This window comes from Muntiacus reevesi, chromosome 2 (assembly GCF_963930625.1).
Source record: "Muntiacus reevesi chromosome 2, mMunRee1.1, whole genome shotgun sequence".
NCBI lineage: Eukaryota > Metazoa > Chordata > Mammalia > Artiodactyla > Cervidae > Muntiacus > Muntiacus reevesi.
In genome coordinates, this window is record NC_089250.1 from 42,392,508 (window position 1) to 42,415,116 (window position 22,609).

General features: G+C 40.3%; 2 protein-coding genes across 4 annotated transcripts in view; both read left to right on the top strand.

The window, feature by feature from the left end:
• The window catches only part of LOC136159322 (prostaglandin F synthase 1-like), a 27,792-nt gene extending 10,900 nt beyond the window's left edge, over positions 1–16,892 (top strand). The window contains exons 3-9 of the mRNA XM_065921400.1: positions 631–798; positions 1,083–1,199; positions 2,534–2,617; positions 3,029–3,151; positions 7,934–8,016; positions 10,080–10,195; positions 16,760–16,892. Of these exons, the coding sequence (XP_065777472.1) occupies positions 631–798; positions 1,083–1,199; positions 2,534–2,569 (321 nt within the window). The 3' untranslated portion in view covers positions 2,570–2,617; positions 3,029–3,151; positions 7,934–8,016; positions 10,080–10,195; positions 16,760–16,892. The remainder of the gene's footprint in view (positions 1–630; positions 799–1,082; positions 1,200–2,533; positions 2,618–3,028; positions 3,152–7,933; positions 8,017–10,079; positions 10,196–16,759) is intronic.
• LOC136159314 (dihydrodiol dehydrogenase 3) overlaps positions 14,443–22,609 on the top strand; it is a 62,723-nt gene continuing 54,556 nt past the window's right edge. The window contains exons 1-7 of one of the 3 annotated variants that reach the window (XM_065921394.1): positions 14,443–14,526; positions 16,760–16,927; positions 17,218–17,334; positions 18,581–18,658; positions 19,079–19,201; positions 20,013–20,122; positions 20,979–21,144. In XM_065921394.1, coding sequence (XP_065777466.1) covers positions 14,443–14,526; positions 16,760–16,927; positions 17,218–17,334; positions 18,581–18,658; positions 19,079–19,201; positions 20,013–20,122; positions 20,979–21,144 — 846 coding nt within the window. The remainder of the gene's footprint in view (positions 14,527–16,759; positions 16,928–17,217; positions 17,335–18,580; positions 18,659–19,078; positions 19,202–20,012; positions 20,123–20,978; positions 21,145–22,609) is intronic. The other 2 variants (XM_065921395.1, XM_065921393.1) reach the window with 2 other exon arrangements.

Below are 22,609 nucleotides of genomic sequence, written 5' to 3' on the forward strand. Positions count from 1 at the left end.
GATGTGTATCATAGTGACTATGGTTAAAGACAATGGGCTATACCTTGAGATTTTCTAGAGACTAGACCTTAAACTTTCTTAGAAACACAACCTAAATTTAAGTGTGTGAGGTGATGGATCTGTTACCTATGTTGATTGTGGTAATCATTAGCAATGTATAATCTCATGAAAACATCACTTTATTCAATATATATGCTTTGTATTTGGTGTATTCTGTGTGACTTCACTGGGAAACAAGTCTTAGAAGCTTTAACATGGTTCTTGATGCTTTTACCAGGCATTTAACACCTTTGTTGATTTTGTTTCAAACATCTCACAGTACAAATCTTATCCATGACTACAACTTAATGCTGAGTCCTTTGGGTCTTCCAGCAAATCACTGAACCTGGAGGTTGTATTGGGGTCCTCTGAGGCCTGTGATTAACCACTGGTCATCTGGAATTGAAGGGTTCCTTGGTGCTCATTTAATCACTGGCCAGGAACATTCAGAGAAACTGCCATGAGTTCATCATAACACTTGCAGAATGAACCAAAAGGACAAAGAAATGTTGATTCTTAGGAAGATCTTCTTGCGCCTTAGCAATCTCTTGGTCATGTAGATATTCAACTTTTACCTTGTTGCTTATATAGGCTGCTAAGAGGGAAGATCTGGAAATCACCAAATTCGCTATAGAGGTTGGGTTCCGCCATATCGACTGTGCTCATGTGTACCAAAATGAAGAGCAAGTTGGCCAGGCCATTCGAAGCAAGATTGCAGATGGCACTGTGAAGAGAGAAGACATATTCTATGCCTCAAAGGTGCTGTGTATTGAGTGTGTGCACATGTGTGCAAGTGATTTTGCCAAGGTGACAATTATATAATAGAATCATTGTTTGGTGAAGGTTTGTTTGGTGAACTATTCTTACATACATCCCTAAAGCATTAGAGTTCCCTGGTGGTTCAGTGATTAAGACTTGGTGCTTTAATGCCATGAGCCAAGATCTATCCTTGGTCAAGGAAGTAATATCTCACAAGCCAAGTGGTAAGGAAAAAAGTTACCTAAAGTGTTATTAATACAACTTCCACTCTTTAACCTCTGCAGCTTTGGTTAACTTCCCTTCGACCAGAGTTGGTGCAACAATCCTTGGAAAAATCACTGAAAACTCTTCAACTTGACTATGTTGATCTCTATATTATTCATATTCCAGTGGCTCTGAAGGTTAGAACTTTGTGTGATCACATAAACTTTATATCTTGTTTTAGAGTGTGCATCAACTTGCATGGATGTTTGAATAAAGATTTTTCTTAGTAGGTTGAAGGGATGATTACACTAGGGTAGAATTCCCCAAATAGCCGTTTGTGATCATCTTTTTACTGAGTTTCTTTGAATCCCTTACAAGACTCCCAGGGGAAGGTGTTAAATAATCTGAGTTTTTCTGCCTGAAAAGCTTGAGAAATAAGGCAGTTCTGCACACAGTCCTGGTTATGACTCCTGAATCTCTGGGGATTTCATGAACCAAGAGTTTGGTGCAGCTGTGGTGAGCATGACACTGCCTTACATTGAACATGATGAGTTTATCTTGTCTTTTATCCTTTTAAGTTGAGCAGATTTGGTGGTGCTCCCTCTGGGTGTGTCTAAACCTCATACCTTTTTTTTTTTTTTTCATTTATTTTTATTAGTTGTAGGCTAATTACTTCACAACATTGCAGTGAGTTTTGTCATACATTGACATGAATGTTTATAAACCTCATACCTTTATAGGGACTTGGAAGACCTTGCCTACACTCTCGCTTGTCTTCAGTATGACATTTGTAGATTGCACTTAGCCAATAAGAACAGTTTACTTAGAATTCTTGATTTCAAGTTCTAGAAATCAACTCAAGTCATCTGATGTAAAATCTCTTAGTGGACTATGTAGATGGCAAGTCTCAGTCACAGACAGATTTTAGGATTTGCGTACTCTTCAGAAATGTCTCCTAATTTCTGTCCCTTATGACTTTACTCGTGGTATGCCTTATGTTTACTGAACATTTTCCATTGGTGGCAAATATGGCTTCAGGGCAGCTCAAGGCTCTTGGTCACAAATTTGAGAGCTTGTCTGGATCTTCCACATTGCATATCCACCTAAATTGAGCCCCACTGGTTCATATTTCTGCCCTTGGGCATCTGATCCTCAGAGGGAAAAGGAAGTGATTGCAATATTTACGCTGGAAATAAAGCCCATGTAACTTACTACCAGTTCTTTCTAAAGAGATACATTGAAAAATAGAGAAGTACAAGGAACAGACACAGTTCACAGAAATCACTGTGAGTCACTTTTAGGACCTAGAAAAAGTGTATTTATTACAATATATATTAAGTATAAGATATTAGACTAAGCCTCCCTCCTAAAGACATTGCTTACAACGCAATAAGCAAATCACTTTGCAGATATTAGTATCTAGAAAGTTGTAAACCTGTCTCATGGATGTTTAATTCCTGATGCCTGTCAGCCTGGATAAATGTTGGGAAATTATTTTGTGACATTTCTAAAATACCTGCTTCTGTTCCAGCCAGGGAAGGATTTCATCTTTTTTTCCAAAAGGTGAAAATGGAAAACTGATATTTGACTCAGTGGATCTCTGTCTTATGTGCAGGTGAGTCCAGGGAGGAGAGAGTCAGGGGAGGAGCCAGGTGAGGGGGAACCTCCTTCATTTCTTCAACCGTGAGAATGGGCTGTGAACCATCAGACTCAGCAGTTCAAGAATTTAAGGGTTGTTATGTTGAAGTTGTGGGAAGGAAATCATTGCTGAAATGTTCACAGAGTGGAATGAAGGAGAAGAATATGGGACAGTGCAGACAGGCATCTATTTCCTTCCATGTGATATGTCTTCTCTAGGGTTTTTCTAAGGAGGAGACAGTAATTCTTCTTATGTCATGACTTTTTCCCCTTTTTTCTTCTTGATAATCAATGCTAATTCTTGATGGATGATGGTGATTACTGATGTTTTCAGCATTTATTCTTGCTCTATCACTCCATGTAATTGTTCACCACCCCTCCCTCCCAGGCCCTGGAGAAATGCAAGGATGCAGGGTTTGCCAAATCCATTGGGGTGTCCAACTTCAACCACAAACAGCTGAAGAAGATCTTGAACAAGCCGGGGCTCAAGTACAAGTCTGTCTGCAACCAGGTGAGCTGCTTGGCTCCTCTCCCTCCTGCTCTTCAGAACCTCCTTTTTGCACTGGAGCCTAATGTCTGTCTTTCCTCCCCTCCTGTTCATCTGACCTTTGTGGACAGAAGATTCTAGAGCACAGAGTCTCTGTCTGGACGGTGTGAATAGAACCAGAATGGTATCCCTGTCTGATAAATTTGGGTGGAAAAGGTGGGGAAAGCTTCCAGGTAAATTATGGGTAGAACCCAGAGGCATTTTTCTGAGATGAAGGCATGACCAGAAATTGGACTGGAAAGTGCATTGTAGCAAACCGTGTATAGGAAGGAAAACCAAGACAAGATGGAATTGGAAGTAAATAAAAAAGGCAAATCATGTAAGACTGCCTTAAGATTTTGTGTGGAGTTTTGATGGCTAAAGCCTTAGTCTTGGTGGTCTCATCCTTTATGGACCTTCAACAGGGAGCACAGTACAAAAAAAAAAATGTGCTGGGGATGATAAAAACCATCCAGGTTAGAGGGTGAAGTTAAAGGCTCGTGGTAATTCTAAGAGTAGTTAAAATATTTACTCTGAAACTTTTACTCAGATGTAGAGCCCATATTTTGATTACTCAGTTTTGGACTGGTTCTCCCATTTATTTCCAACATAAAATTAACTATATATATTTTTAATTTTTTAAATTTTTTTATTTTTCAGTGGGTTTTGTCATATATTGATATGAATCAGCCGTAGAGTTACACGTATTCCCCATCCCGGTCCCCCATCCCACCTCCCTCTCCATCCGATTCCTCTGGGTCTTCCCAGCCCACCAGGCCCGAGCACTTGACTCATGCCTCCCACCTGGGCTGGTGGTCTGTTTCACCACAGATAATATACATGCTGTTCTTTCAAAACATCCCACCCTCACCTTCTCCCACAGAGTTCAAAAGTCTGTTCTGTACTTCTGCGTCTCTTCTTCTGCTCTGCATATAGGGCCATCGTTACCATCTTTCTAAATTCCGTATATATGTGTTAGTATACTGTATGTTCTTTATCTTTCTGGCTTACTTCACTCTGTATAATGGGCTCCAGTTTCATCCATCTCATTAGAACTGATTCAAATGAATTCTTTTTAATGGCTGAGCAATATTCCATGGTGTATATGTACCACAACTTCCTTATCCGTTCATCTGCTGATGGGCATCTAGGTTGCTTCCATGTCCTGGCTATTATAAACAGTACTGCGATGAACGTTGGGGGGCACGTGTCTCTTTCAGATCTGGATTCCTCAGTGTGTATGCCCAGAAGTGGTATTGCTGGGTCATATGGTAGTTCTATTTCCAGTTTTTTAAGAAATCTCCACACTGTTTTCCACAGTGGCTGTACTAGTTTGCATTCCCACCAACAGTGTAAGAGGGTTCCCTTTTCTCCACACCCTCTCCAGCATTTATTGCTTGTAGACTTTTGGATAGCAGCCATCCTGACTGGCGTGTAATGGTACCTCATTGTGGTTTTGATTTGCATTTCTCTGATAATGAGTGATGTTGAGCATCTTTTCATGTGTTTGCTAGCCATCTGTATGTCTTCTTTGGAGAAATGTCTGTTTAGTTCTTTGGCCCATTTTTTGATTGGGTCATTTATTTTTCTGGAATTGAGCTTCAGGAGTTGCTTGTATATTTTGAGATTAATCCTTTGTCTGTTTCTTCATTTGCTATTATTTTCTCCCAATCTGAGGGCTGTCTTTTCACCTTACTTATAGTTTCCTTTGTTGTGCAAAATCTTTTAAGTTTCATTAGGTCCCATTTGTTTATTTTTGCTTTTATTTCCAATATTCTGGGAGGTGGGTCATAGAGGATCTTGCTGAGATTTATGTCAGAGAGTGTTTTGCCTATGTTCTCCTCTAGGAGTTTTATAGTTTCTGGTCTTACATTTAGATCTTTAATCCATTTTGAGTTTATTTTTGTGTATGGTGTTAGAAAATGTTCTAGTTTCATTCTTTTACAAGTGGTTGACCAGTTTTCCCAGCACCACTTGTTGAAGAGATTGTCTTTTTTCCATTGTATATCCTTGCCTCCTTTGTCAAAGATAAGGTGTCCATAGGTTCGTGGATTTATCTCTGGGCTTTCTATTCTGTTCCATTGATCTATATTTCTGTCTTTGTGCCAGTACCATACTGTCTTGATGACTGTGGCTTTGTAGTAGTGTCTGAAGTCAGGCAGGTTGATTCCTCCAGTTCCATTCTTCTTTCTCAAGATTACTTTGGCTCTTCGAGGTTTTTTGTATTTCCATACAAATTGTGAAATTATTTGTTCTAGTTCTGTGAAAAATACCGTTGGTATCTGATAGGGAGTGCATTGAATCTATAGATTGCTTTGGGTAGAATAGCCATTTTGACAATATTGATTCTTCCAATCCATGAACACGGTATGTTTCTCCATCTGTTTGTGTCCTCTTTGACTTCTTTCATCAGTGTTTTATAGTTTTCTATATATAGGTCTTTTGTTTCTATAGGTATATTTGTTTCTAAGTATTTTATTCTTTTCTTTGCAATCGTGAATAGAATTGCTTTCTTAATGTCTCTTTCTGTTTTCTCATTGTTAGTGTATAGGAATGCAAGGGATTTCTGTGTGTTAATTTCATATCCTGCAACTTTACTATATTCATTGATTAGCTCTAGTAATTGTCGATTTATTTTGTATATCCATGAATCCTATAAGGTTTCACTTCACACATTTAATCTCTTTGAGTTTCTGCTGTTGCAAATTTCCTGGTCTAGACTGTGCTTATTTTTGCTAAGCTGTCTGTGTTTTGACTTCTGTGTAGGAGACCATTATTTGTACCCTTACAATAGCTGTACAGGAATATCTTTCCAGTTTCAGGATTTAACTCAGAGATAATTTCTGCATCTATTGATTCTGTGGTTTGAGAATCAGCTGAAACTCAGCTAAGCTTTTGTCCTCTAGGCTTGGTACATTTGTGCATTTGCAGTTCAGAGGTTTACCAGGTGGATGTGACTCTTGTTAGAGGAGCCTGCACACTTCTTAGTATATTTTTCATATATATTTGGCTGTACTGTGACAACTATCTCAGCACAGCCCTATGATCCCAAGCCAGTCAGTCAGTTTAGTAATTCAGCTGGGTCTGACTCTGCAAGTGCATGGACTGCAGCATGCCAGACTTCCCTATCCATCACCAACTCCTGGAGTTTACTCAAATTCATGTCCGTCAAGTCAGTGATGCCACTCAACCAAGTCATCCTCTGTCATCCCCTTCTCCTCCTGCCTTCAATCTTTCTTAGCATCAGGGTCTTTTCCAATGAGTCAGTACTTCGCAAAAGGTGGCCAAAGTATTGAAATTTCAGTTTCAGCATCAGTCCTTCAAATGAATATTCAGGAATGATTTCCTTTATGATTGACTGGTTTGATCTCCTTACAGTTCAAGGGACTCTCAAGAGTCTTCTCCAATGCCACAGTTCAAAAGCATCAATTCTTTGGTGCTCAGCTTTCCTTATAGTCCAACTATAGCATTCACACATGACTAGAGGAAAAACCATAGCTTTGACTAGACAGACCTGTGTCAGAAAAGTGATGTCTCTGCTTTTTAAGAAGCTGTCTAGGTTTGTCATAGCTTTTCTTCCAAGGAGCAAGCATCTTTTAATTTCCTAATTACGATCCCAAGCTAGGGAGTAGGGAAAAATCCTCTTCATGTCTAGACTCAGAACTAACTCACCATTTCTTTTGGCAAATTTCACTGCCCAGTGCAAGTCAGGCCAAGTCAAGTGTCAACTACATAGTCCCATGAAAAGTTGTTTTTGTGTTTGCATTCAAATTTAGCTCTGAAATACATCTGGAACTGATTTTCTAATATGATGTAAAATGATGACATATATATATATATATATATATATAAAATTTAAATGGAAATTTAATTGTCCACATTTTCCACAGATTTTCACTGCCAACTTTGTCATATATCAAATGTTCATAAATACATTTCTGGCCTATCCCTTATATTTAACTACTCAGTTTTGTGTACTCTGTTACAAAAGTATAAAATAAGTCTTGTTTTTCAGAATGGTATATTCCTCTTCTTTAAGGCCATCTTGACTGCTCTGGACTAGCTATTTCTTATTTCAAACTTAGTATTACTTTACTGAATTTCACAAAATAATACGTACTTAAGTCTTTGGTTCATGTTGCACTGAAACACTACATCACTTTGGAGAAACTGAATTTCTTGATAAAACTGAGCTTTCCGTTTCAAAATTATGATATGAATTTTTAATTATTTAGGTGTTCTCTAAGGTCTTAAATACTTCATAACTTTCTCCACAAAGGCATTTACAAAAAATTTTTTAGATTCAGTTATAAGTAATGAGTAAGTTTGATATCAGATTTTTGAATAGGCTTTCATGGAGGAGCCTCCTTCTGACACTGTTTTAGCTGAATGCTGTTACTCTTAGGGTATGTTGGGAGAGTTAATCAGACTAATGCTAGCTCAGGTTCAGTATCGAGTCAGAAATGTCCAACAACCATGCTTGGTAAAAGAAGATTTTAATTTGTTTGTTTTCTGTCTCAAGTGATTCACTTAGAAAGATAAGGGACTGATGCACTGTAACATTTGTGAGATGGACAGAGAAGGAGAAGGTGTGGGAAGGAGAGGTGAGAACACAGCAGAGGCTCCCAGGCTTCTTCACCTGGAAGCTGAGGACAGACACGGCTTCCCTGTCCCCTCTTCTTATCTCCATCCAGTGGGAAAGTCCTCTAGTCCCCAGGGGGAGGCCAGTTCTTGGGGGAGTTAGCATGATTCTTTCCTTTCTTCCAGGTGTTTGACTTTGAACTGAGTCCAGAGGACATGAAAGCAACTGATGGCCTCAACGGAAATAGAAGATACTATGAATTTCTACTGTAAGAGATTTGCAGATGTTTCACACATATGTTACTTTCTGTAGCAGGCGGTTCAGTAGGGGAACTAAGCTTTTTAAAGCTTAATTCTTGGAAGACAGTCCTGATTTTCAGCGTAGGAGTAAACCAGGGCCTTCCTGCAGACCTCACACCAGAGGTTTCCTCTAGGGGTTCATCTCTGACCAACAGAAATGTGATTGGAGCTCAGAACAGCACATCAATAAAATCCTGAGATCACATCATAGTGAATTCACTACTTTGTGCCCCTGATCCCTATGCCTGTTGTGCTTCCTTTCAGGGCTGAGAGACTCAGGAAACAGATGGCATAGTATCTGCAGCCCAGTATTCTTTCAGGGACTTGTGAACTTATTTCATCTTTAATTCTTTTTACATCAGGGAAAAATAATTATATTTATAATAAATATATAGTAATGAATCCATCATGCATTACATTCATGTTTTGTTGTTTTTGTTTAATCTCTAAGTCCTGTATGACTCTCTACCCTCCCATGCTCTATAGATCAACAGGCTCCTCTGTTCTTGGGATTTCCCAGGCAATAATACTGGAGTGGATTGCCATTTCCTTCTCCAACAGATTTTTGCAACCTTAGGGATCGAACTCAGGTCTCCTGCTTGGTAGGTGGACCCTTAACCACTGAGCCACCTGGGAAGAAGGCATCCATATTATGCCTAACAAAATTATAAAATGTATTGTTGATATTTTTTATGAAGAATGGTCCCATGAAATCCAATGTGTATCTGTGCGATGAAGTCGCAGGGGGCCTGCTTCCACCCTGTCCCCTAAGTGTCTGGTGGATTTTGCATTTTCCTCCAAAACATCATCCATTTCTTTCAAATTGGTCTCTTAATTGGCCTTCCCCCCCCCCCTGTTATAACTTCCACATCCTCATCCTTGTTATCTCACAAAGCTGAATTGCCAGTAGATCATGAGCTTAACTGAACCTCCAGTGAGTGACTGGTGTGTCCTTAGCAGGACACACCCAGGTAAGATCACCTGGGTCTTCTGCTTTCTTGAGTAAAGACTCACACCTATGTTGTATTTGTTCTTCAGTGATCCATCCACTGCGAAGTCCCTACCTCCTGTACTTTAACTTAGTCACTAGCATGGGATTCCAGCTGCCTAATTACTGCAGGAGGATGTCAAGACTGAAGAGACAGATGACTGATCAAACAGGGAGAAGTTGGAAGGGAGTTTAGAGAGAAGGGGATACAAACTATTGGCAAAATGAAGATTTTATGTCTAATGAAGGATCTCAAAACTGTCCCTATTGCTTGTAAAGCAGTATAATGCTTCTGAGAAAAGTCATGATTAAAGAAAAGTTGGAAGGTTATTTTTCTGTACTTAGGGGCTCTTAAGTATAAGTCTATGTTCTTCTTCATTAGGCTGTGAATGCCTAGACTTACTCATCTTTGTGGACTCGGGTCAACAGCACAGCTCCTGGCACTTGGAATTGCTCGTGCACTTTTTAATGAGTTGAAAAGGACAAATTCAGAAAGAAAAATAAAAACATGGAAAAAAAGGAAAACAGCAGTAATACTAACTGCTGAGTAATAAGTGTTTTAATACATTATAAATTAAGAAAGGAATAATCCCACTTTGAGCTGTACGATTATTCAGATTCTTGTAGTAGCTCTTCAAGAGATGACAGGTTCCAGGCACTCTGCATTTTTGGAGCACTCATTTGCTTATTCATGGATGTATGAAAAAGGGCAGTTAATTTGTTCACTGTGCACCTTTTCATCATCTAGGGGCAGAAGTTTCAACTGTGTCGCTACAGTTACTGCCATGTCTTATGGTCTCATATAAATTGTAACCTGAGTCAAACTACCTGTCATTGTGAAGTGAATATTACATGTGAATGTTGGGATTGGACGTGCAGGTGCAGTGTGCACATGGAGCAGACACCTGCGTGTGTGCTTGTCAGGGGAGAAGGAGGGATGTGTTTGTAGATTGAGAGTTTTAGCCCATCCTGACCGCATCATAGAATAATGCTCTATGACAACATGACTGATTTAATAAATGAATCTTCCTCCTTCTCTTTCAGTGATGTTGGTCACCCTGAGTATCCATTCTTTGAAGAATATTGACTCTCAACTCTCACTGAGATTCTTCGAGAATTTCTTGCGTCTAGGGTGGTGAAGACTTTTGTACTTGGTGGAGGTACTTAAATTAAGTGTCTGAACTTTTGAAAGCTTGCCTTTCCTTTTTAAAAGATAAAATGTTTATGAAATAATAAAGGCTTCAAGTAAGAACTCTTGCTTCTGATCATTAAAATAATACCTCCAAATTATAGAAAATAGAAGGGACAGATAGAAAATAAATGTTAGTTGTGTTTACCCATTTAAAATACTTACCTTTGGTATATTTACCTTGTGATTTTCCTAGACAAATATGTGCATTTGTTTACCTTCAAAGACAATTAAACCTCAATCCACAGGTGTATACTTCTTTTGAAACAGCATAAGTATCTTGGTAAGCTAAAAGAATGATTTTAAAAAATTGGTGTTCTATTTTGCTTCCTGTAATGCAGTACATTTTACTCATTTATGTAATTTCTTAATTGTCTGCCCGTGCTTAGCATTTTGATGAATCCTTACATATTTTGAGTTCATTCATTGGTCATTCAGCAAAACTTTATTGAACATTCTTTAGAAAGACATTGTTTCATCAAGAAATGTCAATAAGTGAAATAAATTCTTGAGTTGTTAGTCTCGTGGAGAATGAGACTATGAATGGTAGCAGGAGAATTTAGCTGTTGGAAATGGGTATGTGTCTGTTGAGATAGTTCTGCATAACATCTTGTGTTTCTGTACATCTATTAGGCAGAGACACCAACTACCCTTCATCCCACACAAATTTTCTTTTCTACAAAACAGCCTTGAAGATAGAGACAGTGGTTCCTGCATTTCTCTGGAACAGAAAATGCTTTTGCCAGGAAGGAAGAGTGTTCATGCAACATTTAAGGGCCAGCAAGTTGGCTGATGTGGGTGGAGTTTAGCGAGGTGGGGAGACAGGAGCTGAAGACAAGTCAGACAGCTGGTGGGGCAGGGGGTCCTTGTCACATAGGCTTTTAAAGGACTTTACTGTGAGGGAAATGGAGAAGGGTATTTCCAGAACACTGCTCCTCGGGCCACTCGCTGATAGCTGATGGCCACCCTGACTTGTCCAGACATCCTTCTGTTCTGAGCTGGCTCTGTACCCCATACTGCCCACTCTGCCCAGCGTGGGTGGCCCTCACCCTGGGGGTAGTAAACTGGATCCAGAGGCACTGAAGGGGCATCTATGGGGCAGGGGGCACATGGGCTGCTCAGTAAACCAGCCGACTCCTTGACAACATCCGTCTGCCTCCTCAGCCTATTCCAGGAGCAGGAGTGGGTGCGTGTCTCAGGAGAGGAGTCAAGTTCCCGGGCCTCCGGCGGGTCCACCTGAGTTCACAGAAGCTGTGGGACTACGACCTCCTGGGGTCGTTCCAGGGCTGCAGTGCCCAGTGTGTGGTGTGTACAGGTCTCTCCAGGGAGGACCTCTGAGCCCCTGCCCATCCTCCTTATCTAGGACCCTCCTGTGGGCTCAGTCCTCATATGACGGCTTCTCTTCCCTTCCCATCCAGCTCCATGGGGATGGTTCTCTACAGCCTTGGTGTGGAGGAGGCTTCCTACTTGTGTCATGTGTTTTCAGGAGATGGGACCCCCTAATGTGCTTCTGGGGGAGCTGAGCTCAGCATCCTCTTGCCCACCTCGAGCTCCTCCCCAGGACAGTGTGTGACACTCACTGTGCACTAAGTGTGGCTCCTGTGATTGGTCAGGAAGAGTTGGTGCCGATTTTTTTTCTTCCTCTCATGGATCAGGCTTCCCAGGTTGGGCAGTTGTAAAGAATCTGCCTGACAGTGCAGGAGATATGGGTTGCATCCCTGATCTAGGAAGATCCACTGGAAAAGGAAATGGCAGTTGACTCTGGTATTCTTGCCTAGAGACTACCATGCACAGAGAAACCTGTGGGGTCCATTGGGTCACAGTAGAGGTATCTTGACTTAGTGACTAAACAGTAACAAAAACAGTTTCATGGCTCATGTTTTTCTCTCTTTTTTCCTCTCTGTCTCTTTTTTTAGCTTTGTTGTTTCATCTTTCTTTATTGTATGCTTTTTCTCTCTCTCCTTCTGTGCATTCATGACTGGTTACTTGGACAAGTACAGCACACACACTATTCACAGATTTGTACCACATCCTGATTGTCCTTCACTAGCTGACGTGGCATGGCCTGGTCCTGGGTTCAGCCCAACAGGAAACTAAGGGAAACTTAGGTCATTTCTGAGTCAACAACTTACTTGGCTCATGAGTGGCTTTCTGATTCTGGGGTATTTATGATTAGTTTTGAATGCCTTCGGTTCAGTTCATTCACTCAGTTGTGCCTGACTGTTTGCAACCCCATGAATTGCAGCACACCAGGCCTCCTTGTCCATCACCAACTCTCGGAGTTTACTCAAACTCATGTCAATGGAGTTGATGATGTCATTCAGCCATCTCATCTTCTGTCGCCCCCTTCTCCTCCTGCCCCCAATCCCTCCCAGCATCAGGGTCTTTTCCAATGAGTCAACTCTTTGCACGAGGTGGCCAAAGTATTGATTGGAGTTTCAGCTTCAGCATCAGTCCTTCCAATGAACACCCAGGACTGATCTCCTTTAGGATAGACTAGTTGGATCTCCTTGCAGACCAAGGGACTCTCAAGAGTCTTTTCCAACATCACAGTTTTGAAACATCAATTTTTCGGTGCTCAGCTTTCTTCACAGTCCAACTCTCACATCCATACATGACCACCGGAAAAACCTTAGCCTTGAATAGACAGACCTTTGTTGGATGCCTTACTATCCCCCAAATCCACACCCAATTCTATCAGGATTTTACATGGTCTTGTGTGTGTCTCTACCCTTACTCCCTGACTCTGGTCCCATATATATCTAGTCCCACTGCAGGTGTAATGAGCCACTCCAGCTGCTCTTCAGTTCAAGCTCAGAGTTAAGTGAAATGGACGACAGTTTCCAGGCAAGCTCCAAGTAGGGGAGAATATTGCACATAAGGACTTCTGCGATGAGTTTGCTTTGAGAGAAGCAGCAGGGTGCTGAACTGCCGCCCTTTACAGATCAAGATGGCTCTGCTCAAGTCAGGGGAGAGGTGATCTGAATAAAAACATATGGAAATGTCCTTCCAGTCTTTTGGATCTTCCCTAGTTGCGTGTTCACTTTGTTGCTGTAGATGTTTTTTTGAATGTTTCCCATAACTCCTACATTTTTCAGCTGCTTTCTCTTTCCATACTTCCTACTCCTCTAAGCTCACTATTTTGCTGACATCACTATATATGTGAAATTGAATTTTTCTTCACCATATCCCATTGTACCAGGGCATCATGATTTCCCTCACTCTTCCCAAATTTGTTGCAATTTCAGTTGCTTATAGGTTTTTCCTTTAGGCATAATATTTAGCATGATAACAAACTGTAAAATATGTATTGGTTACATTATAAGAGTGCTCTAAAAAGTTACATAGCTTAGTACAAGGTCTAAACACTCAAGCATCTGTTTGAACCTACACATGGTATCCACAAACTGTTAATGATTACCACCAATAAACACTTTGCCAACATGTCTGGTTTTGGTATCCTTTTCAGAATTTCACCCTAGTCAGGTCTGTAAGTGCTTCTCAGGTGGCCCAATGGTAAGAATTCACTTGCCAATTTAAGTGACACAAGAAACTTGGGTTTGATCCCTGGATCAGGAAGTTACTGTGGCGTAGGAAATGGCAACCGACTCCAGTATTCTAACCTGATAATTCCATGAACTGTGGAGCCTGGCGGAGTACAGTCCATGGGGTTGTAAAAGAGTTGGACATGACTTACTGACTATGCCTCTACCACCACAGGTGTGTAAAGCAAAATAATTTTGCTGCTGGAAAATTTAAAAAGGCAAATTTTGTTTGTTTTATATTTTGATTCTCTATTAAGAGATTACATTTTGGAAAATGCTTAATAATCAATACTTTTTAATTGTGTGATTAGTGTGCCTTCTTGTACTCTGAAATAGTTGTTTCAATTGATGTTTGATCAAAAGTGGGCTTCATAATTAGAAAAGTGAAATGACTGGTGTGTGGAGGTTTCTGTGTAACATTTGGTCAATAATTGTTTGGCACATTTCATCATTATATAAGTGAAGTTATTCTGATAAAAACAAACAAACAAACTACCAATGTAACTGGCTTCATTCCTCTTCTTATTCTACATAGTTGCGCTGTTTTAATCCTCTCCTCCTCCAATGTATCTGCTTATATTGGACAGTCAGATGGGGTGTTAACTTCCTGTTATTTATAACCTGTGAAGGCAGAAGTAAAGATCAGTCTGCTTATTCAGAGGTGAAACAGGCAATGAATCCCAAAGGCCAGAGAGTGAAGCTTAATGATGGCCACTTCATTCCTATCCTGGGATTTGGCACCGCTGCACCTCCAGAGGTATCAGTACTGGTATGGGGTTGAGATATAAATACTAGTGGATGTAACATGAGTGGAAGGGACTTGGTTTGTCAAGCAATGAGATCCTGGTTAACTCCTCTAGAAATGAACCAGGCTAGAATGATGCCCTGTGAAAGGGGAGAGAGCATCCAGTCTTCTTTCTGCATCAGGGTCTGAGGCTCGCTCACCTGCAGATTAGTTTGGGTTCCCTTCCAGTTTCTATCTCTTTCCCAGCTTGGCAGAAGAGGTGAGACTCGACTGTCAAGATCACTGACTGTCAACTCTTTGCTTTGAGGGCGATTGCAGTGACTGGGTTTCTCTGTGTATTTTATTAGCTCCAGAACTCTTACCTCTGAAAAAAGATGTGACCCAGAGAAGTATTTGAGGGGGAAGGTCCTAAGGGTGAGGTGAATAGGAACTAATTGGAGAGAATTGCTTTTCTACCGTGGGGTGCTTGGTAGGTGTCAGGCAAGACATTCCAGCTGTGTTTTGCCTTGTACTTCGGTTGCTGCTTGGAAACTTCTTCTAATGGAAAATATAGTGTCATTTGAGGGGATAAGCTACCATCTTACAGGCATGGTTGTGTAATATATCCTTGGGTGTTTTAATGTCTTTTTATTAAAGTGTAGATTTCAGTGCTTGGACAGAAAAGGGACTAGCAGACAAGTCTCTAGACCTGAAGCCAGAAAGTTTGCTGTCCATCTTGTCTCTAGAGAATGTAGTTGTGACAAGGTCTGATCCTGAAGCTTTCATCTCACTTTTATCATTTGGAGAATGGAAGGAAATATTCAGAGGCATTTTGGAAAGAGAAGACAGGACTTTGTAGTGCAAAGTAGGGTGCGGGGAGTAAAGTGTCCAGGCTAGTACTGAAGCTCACCGGTCCATTGTTATTACATCCCTGAATGCTCAAGTGTTTAAGAAAGACCAGGACTGCATCCAACAGAGGGTGATTACAGCAATTATCTATCTCCTTGAAATAGAAAAGATTCTGACACATGAAAAAGAAATGGAATATTATTCAGCATTTAAAACATAGTTAATACTGGCATTTGAAATCACACAGGTGAACTGGGAGAACTTTAGCTAAGTGAAGTAAGCCAGAAATAAGAGACAATACTACATGATGTCTTTGTGAAAAGTGAAAGTGAAGTTGCTGAATCGTATCCAACTCTTTGCGACCCCATGGATTGTAGGCTACCAGGCTCCTCTGTCCTTGGGATTTTCCAGGCAAGAACATCTGGAGTGGGTTGCCATTTCCTTCTCTAGGAGATCTTCTTGACACAGGGATCAAACCCAGGTCACCCTCATTGTAGGCAGACACTTTAACATCTGAGCCACCAAGGAAGTCTCTTTGTAGGTGGAATCTAAAATAGTGGAACATATAGAAACAGAGAGTAGAGAAATGAAGACCAGAAACTGGAGACAAATCTGTGAGAAATGGAAAGATGTTTGTCAACAGTCTAGACCTTCAGTAATAATATGAATAAGTTTGTGACCTGATGCACAGCACCATGAACTAGAGTTAAAAATAATGGGTGATACACTGAGATTTTGTAGAGACTACATGTTAAGTTTTCTTACAAACCCCTAAAATAAGGTAAGTGAAATGAGGGATCTGCTAACTAGCTTGATTTTGATGATCATCAGCAATGAATCCTTATATGACAGCATCACTTTGTACACTTTGAATAGATACAGTTTTTATTTGGTGTATTCCATGTAGCTTCACTGGAGACAGTGGTCTTGGAAGCTTTCACCTTGCTTCTTGATGCTTTTTGTTACTGTTGTTGTTCAGTCACTAAGTCATGTCTGATTCTTTGTGATTCTATGGATTGCAACAGGCCAGGCTCAATGTCTCTCACTATCTCCTGTAGTTTAATGTCTTTACCATATACCTTATACCTTTTTTATTTTTCTTCAAGTATCTTATAGTATAAATCATATTCATGACCACAACTTTATGCTGAGTCCTTTGGGTCTACCGAACCTGGAGGTTGTCTTGGGGTCCTCAGATGCCTGTGATCCACCACGGATCATTTGGGCTATAAGGGTTACTGTATATCTATTTAAAAACTGACCAGAAATGTTCAGGGAAACCGTCATGGGTTCAGAACCAGAGATAGAGAACTAATCAAATATATGAAGAAAAGTTGATTCTTTGGAAGATCAAAGCTTGTGTTAGCAATCTCTTAATCATGTGGTTATTCAACTTCTACCTTTGTTGCTTATGTAGGTTCCTAAGAGTGAAGCTCTGGAAGTCACCAAACTCGCTATAGAGGTTGGGTTCCGCCATATTGACTGTGCTCATGTGTACCGAAATGAAGAACAAGTTGGCCAGGCCATTCAAAGCAAGATTGCAGATGGTACTGTGAAGAGAGAAGACATATTCTACACTTCAAAGGTGCTGCATTCTGTTTGTTTAACATGTGTGCTAGTGACTGTGCCCAGGTGACTATTATATAATAGGATCATTTGTTTGGTGAACAATTGATTGGTGAACTATGCTTCTTGGTATATTCTTAAGGTATTAGAAATCCTTGGTGTTCAGCCTTTAAGACTTGGCATATTATTACCATGGGCCCCCATTCCATCATGGGTCAGGAAAGTAATATCCCACAAGCCGTGCAGTAAGACCAAAAGAAAATTTCCTTAAGTATTTTTAATAACATTTCTATTCTTTTATATTTTCAGCTTTGGTGCACTTTCCTTCGACCAGAGTTGGTCAGACCAGCCTTGGAAAAATCACTGAAAACTCTTCAACTGGACTATGTAGATCTCTATATTATTCATTTTCCACTGGCTCTGAAGGTTGGATATATATGTGATCATATCAATTTTAAATCTTGCGTTAGAATGTGCGACAACTTGCATGGATGGTTGTATTAAGATTTTTCTTAGTAGATTGAAGGGATGATTACACTAGAGTAATGACTATCCCCCAAATAGTCATTTGTGATCATCTTTTTACTGAGCTTTTTTGAATCTGTTACATGCCCCCCAGACAAAGGAGTGAATAATCCAAGACTCTGCCAGAAAAACTTGAGGAAGTAGAAATAGCCAAGTTCTGCACACAGTCTTGATTATGACTCCTGAGTCCCTGGGGGTTTCATGAACCAAGAATTTGGTGCAGCTGTGGTGAACCTAGCACTGCCTCATATTGAACATGATGAGTTTATCTTGTCTTTCACCCTTTCAAGGTGAGCAGATTTCGTGCTGTTCCCTCGGGGTGCTTCTAAACTTCATATCTTTATAAGGAGTTGGGATATTGTCTACAGTCTTCCTCAACTTTATGATGAGCTTTGTAGACTGCACTTGGTCATTAAGATAGGTTTACTTAGAAATCTTGATTTCTAGTTATATAAATCAACTCAAGCCATCTAATGCAAAATAACTTAGTGGAGTATGTAGGTGGCAAGTCCCAGACACAGAGAGTTTTGAGGATTTGCAGGACTCCTCAGAAATGTTTCTTTTTTCTATCCCTTATAAAGGGATTGCTTTATTTTTACTGAACATTTTCCATTGGTGGCAAATATGACCTTGGGGGCATTTCAAAGCTCAGGGTCATAAACATTTGAGAGCATGTCTGAATGTTTCACATTCCATATCAACCTAATGAGAGCCTTGCTGGTTCACATGCCTGTCCTAGGGCATCTAATGCTAGAAGGGTAAAGGAAATCTGATTATCTAGCCCAGGTCTAGTTTACAATTTTTATTCTGGAAATTATGGCATGTTACTTACTGCCATTCTCAGATCAGAGACATTTCAAAAGAGCCAAGTACAGGGAACAGACAAAAATCACAGAAGTCACCGGAAGTCCCTTTTAGGATATAGAAAAATTATATATGTTGCAACATATATAAGTGTAAGGGATTAGAATAAGCCTCCCTCCTAAAGACATTGCTTACAACTCCATACACAAGTCACTTTGCAAATATTAGTAAGTATAAAGTTATAAATCTACCTCATGGAGGTTTAATTCTTAGTGCCTGGCAGCCTGGCTAAATGTGGAGAAATTATTTTGTCACATCTCCAATATATCTGTCTCTGTTCCAGCCAGGGGAGAAATTAGTTCCAAAAGATGAAAATGGAAAACTGATAAGTGACTCAGTGGATCTCTGTCACACGTGGGAGGTGAGTCCAGGGAGGAGAGAGCCAGAGGAGGAACCAGGAGAGGGGGAAACTCCTTCATTTCTTCTACCTATGAGAACGGGCTGTGGGCCATGAGACTCAGTAGTTCATGAATCTAAGGGCTGGGATGCTGAGGTTGTGGTGAGGAAACCATTGCTGAAATGTTCATAGAAAAGAACAGAGGAGGAGAATATGGGACAGTGCAGATAGATATCTCTTTCCTTCCATGTGATATGTCTTCTCCAGAGTTTTCTAAGGAGGAGTTGGTAACTCATCTTCATGTATCATGACCTTCTCCCCCTTTTTCCTTTCTTAAAATCAATGTAAATTCTTGACATGAGACACTTTTTACAGATTTTTTCGAATATTTATTCTTGATCTATCACTCATTTCAAATGACTGCTCACCAACCCTCCCTCCCAGGCCGTGGAGAAGTGTAAGGATGCAGGGTTGACCAAGTCTATTGGGGTGTCCAACTTCAACCACAAGCAGCTGGAGAAGATCCTGAACAAGCCGGGACTCAAGTACAAGCCCGTCTGCAACCAAGTGAGCAGCTCGACTCCTCTCCCTCCTGCTCTTTAGAGCCTCTTTCTTGCACTGGAGCTTGATGTCTGTCTGTCCTCCCCTCCTGTTCATCCAACCTTTGTGGGACAGAGGGTTCTAGAGTGTAGAGTCGCTGTCTGGATGGTGTGAATAGAATCACAAATGGTATCTCTATCTGATGTACCTGGATGGAAAAGGTCGGGAGGGCATCCTGCCAAATTTGGGTAGAACCTAGAGTTAGAGGTAGGATGTGTCATTTTCCTGAGATTAAAGGATGACAGTATTGGATAGGAAAATGCCCTAGAATAAACTTTGTGTACCAAGGAAGCCATGAAAACATTGAATGGGATGTAAATTAATAAAGTAACCAATCAGCTGAGATGGGTGGTAAGGGTTTGTGCGGGGTTCCGATGGCTAATTCCTTAGTCTTGGTGTCTCAGCGTTTATGAGTCTCAACAGGGAGCACAGAACAGAAAAATGTGCTGGAGATGATGAAAGTCATCCAGGTTAGAGGGTGAAGTTAAAGGCTCGAGGTGATGCTAACAGAAGATAAAACATTTACCCGGGAATATCTACTCAAATATAGAGTACAACTTCTTATTGCTCAACTTCGACTGGTTCTCCCATCTATGGTCTGTCATAAAGTTAACTGTATAAATACACTTTTCTCTACTTCTCTCTAGATGTTGATATTTCCATTTTACATTTAATGTTGCCATCTTTCATTTAGGCACTTAAAATTTTAATCGACCTCTGTCATATTAATATTACCTTTTCAAATAATCTGACACTCTTCTCTGTTGACATTCTACAGGTGGAATGTCACCCTTATCTCAATCAGAGCAAACTGTTGGATTTCTGCAAGTCACATGATATTGTTCTTGTTGCCTATGGTGCTCTAGGATCTCAACGAAGAGAAGAATGGTATTGAATCCTACTGAAGACAACTGGGAGTTTCCCTGAAATTCAATTTTTAATGAGATATTTTAAAATAGAGTACTCAGATAACTCTCATAAGCAAAGGGGAGAGAGGGGACGGATGGAATATTTTCTTCTATCTTCCTATCATCCAGTCATTTTCCTACACTGTATTAGCTTGTAGACTCATCATTAACAGATGTCTGCATTAAAATCTATATATAATCCCCCAGTTGAAACCAGAAACACAAGCTTATGTCATGATTTATATAGACATTAACTAATAAAACATTTCTAAAAATAGAAATTCCAAGTCTCATTTACCTTGTGTCTAAAATTGGGATAATAATATGCAATTCTCAGGTCTATTATGATAGAAAAAACTAAACTTGAACCATTTTTGTATATATCTAAAGAAGAGTAATGATGGAATAGATTTCTCTGATTTTGAGAGTATTCAATATTTATCAGTACCTTAGGAAACTGAAATTTTAAAAATCCTTGGTTTTTCCCTTCTGTTCTCTGTTCATGCCCTTGATTATAGACGCAAAATAACCCCTGAGAATTAAAAAAAAAAAAATTCACGACTTTAGCAATCCTGGTCTCAGGTCATTAATGCATCCAGACAACCTGCAAAGCTTTGTAAACACAGAATGGGATGTGACGCAGTTGAAATTATGATTCAGTTTGTCTTGCTAGCCATGGAATTTTTATATCTGACAAGATCCCAGGTGATACTGATGATGGTGGTACACTTTGAAAAGCACTGGTATAAAGTGGACCTACTTGATCTGTTTGGGAAAACTACTCACAAATTGCATACTTAGTCTCAACTCCTCTGGATTTCTGAATTTTCTGCCAGGGTGAACTTGAACCTCCCCGTTCTCCTGGAGGACTCGGTTCTTTGTGCCATTGCCAAAAAACACAAGCAAACTCCAGCTCTGGTTGCCCTTCGTTACCAGATACAACGTGGGGTTGTGGTTCTGGCCAAGAGTTACAACAAGAAGCGAATCAAAGAGAACATACAGGTGATGAGTGGAGCTCTGGGCAGAGGGCTCCTATGGAATATTCTTCATGAGGGTCATTCTTTGTCTCTCAAGACTTTCCTTGCGTCAAGATGAATTACCTGTTCTTCCCTGTGCAAGATTGCCTTGTGTGTATTCCCGGTGGTTTTCTCCTCCTGCTGTGGCAACAGGAGAGGTGGCCTGCCTGGAGAGGGTTCAGTTCTGTTCAATTAAGTCACCCAGTCATGTCTGACTCTTTACAGCCTATGGATTTCAGCATGCCAGGCTTCCCTGTCCATTACCATCTCTTGGAGCTTGCTCAAACTCATGTCAATCATCTCATCCTCTGTCATCCTCCTTTCCTCCTGTCTTCCATCTTTCCCAGCATCAGGGTCTTTTCAAATGAGTCAGTTCTTTACATCAGATGGCCAAAGTATTGGAGCTTCATCTTTAGCATCAGTCCTTCCAATGAATATTCAGGAATGATTTCCTTTACAATTGACTGGTTTGATCTCCTTGCAATCCAGGGAACTCTCAGGAGTCTTCTCCAACACCCCAGTTCAAAAGCATCAGTTCTTTGGCGCTCAGCTTTCTTTATGATCCACGTCTCACATCCATACATGGCTACTGGAAAAACCATAGCTTTACTATATGAACCTTTGTCAGTAAAGTAATGTCTCTGCTTTATAATATGTTGTGCAGGTTTGTCATAGCTTTTCTTTTTTTTTTCAATTATTTTTATTAACTGCAGTCACCATCTGTAGTGATTTTGGAGCCCAACAAAATAAAGTTGGACAGAAAAAAGAGATTTTAGTTCCAGTGATTATGTCTGCAATTTATCCTGTCACCTTGTACAAATGATGCCTTATTACCTTCTTTCTCATGGATGAAATTGCATTATGTGATTATTTTAAGCTGTTTGGACTGTCTTAACAAAACACCCTAAATTGAGTGTCTTGGAAACAATGAAAATTTGTTTGTCACATTTCTGAGGCTGGAAGTCTGAGGTCAGGGTGCATTCATGGTCAGGTGAGGGCCCTCCTCCAGTTCACAGGCTTCTCCGTGTATCTTTACATGGTGGAGGGGCCAACAGAGCTCTCCCCAGTATCTTATATGACTATGATATTGTTGAAACTTCATTTTGAAGGCTCCACCATCATGACCTAATTACCCCTCAAAGACTCCATTTCTAACACCATCCACATGTGAATTTGGGGTCACAAAATTATGGCAGTGATCTTTCACCTCTAAACAATAATGATTTTATTTTGCATTTCCCTGAATACTCATATGGTTTCTCCTTCATATATTTAATCTTCTTGAGTTTACGTCTTTGTGAAGTCCACTTTTGCATGGTGTCTGTCTTTAGTTTTCTGTGTAAGAGACCGTTACTGTACCCTTAGGCATAGCTGTATTGAAAACTTTCCCCAGTTTTAAGATTTAATGCAGAAATCAGTTAAGCGTCTCTTGATTCTGTGGTTTGAGATAC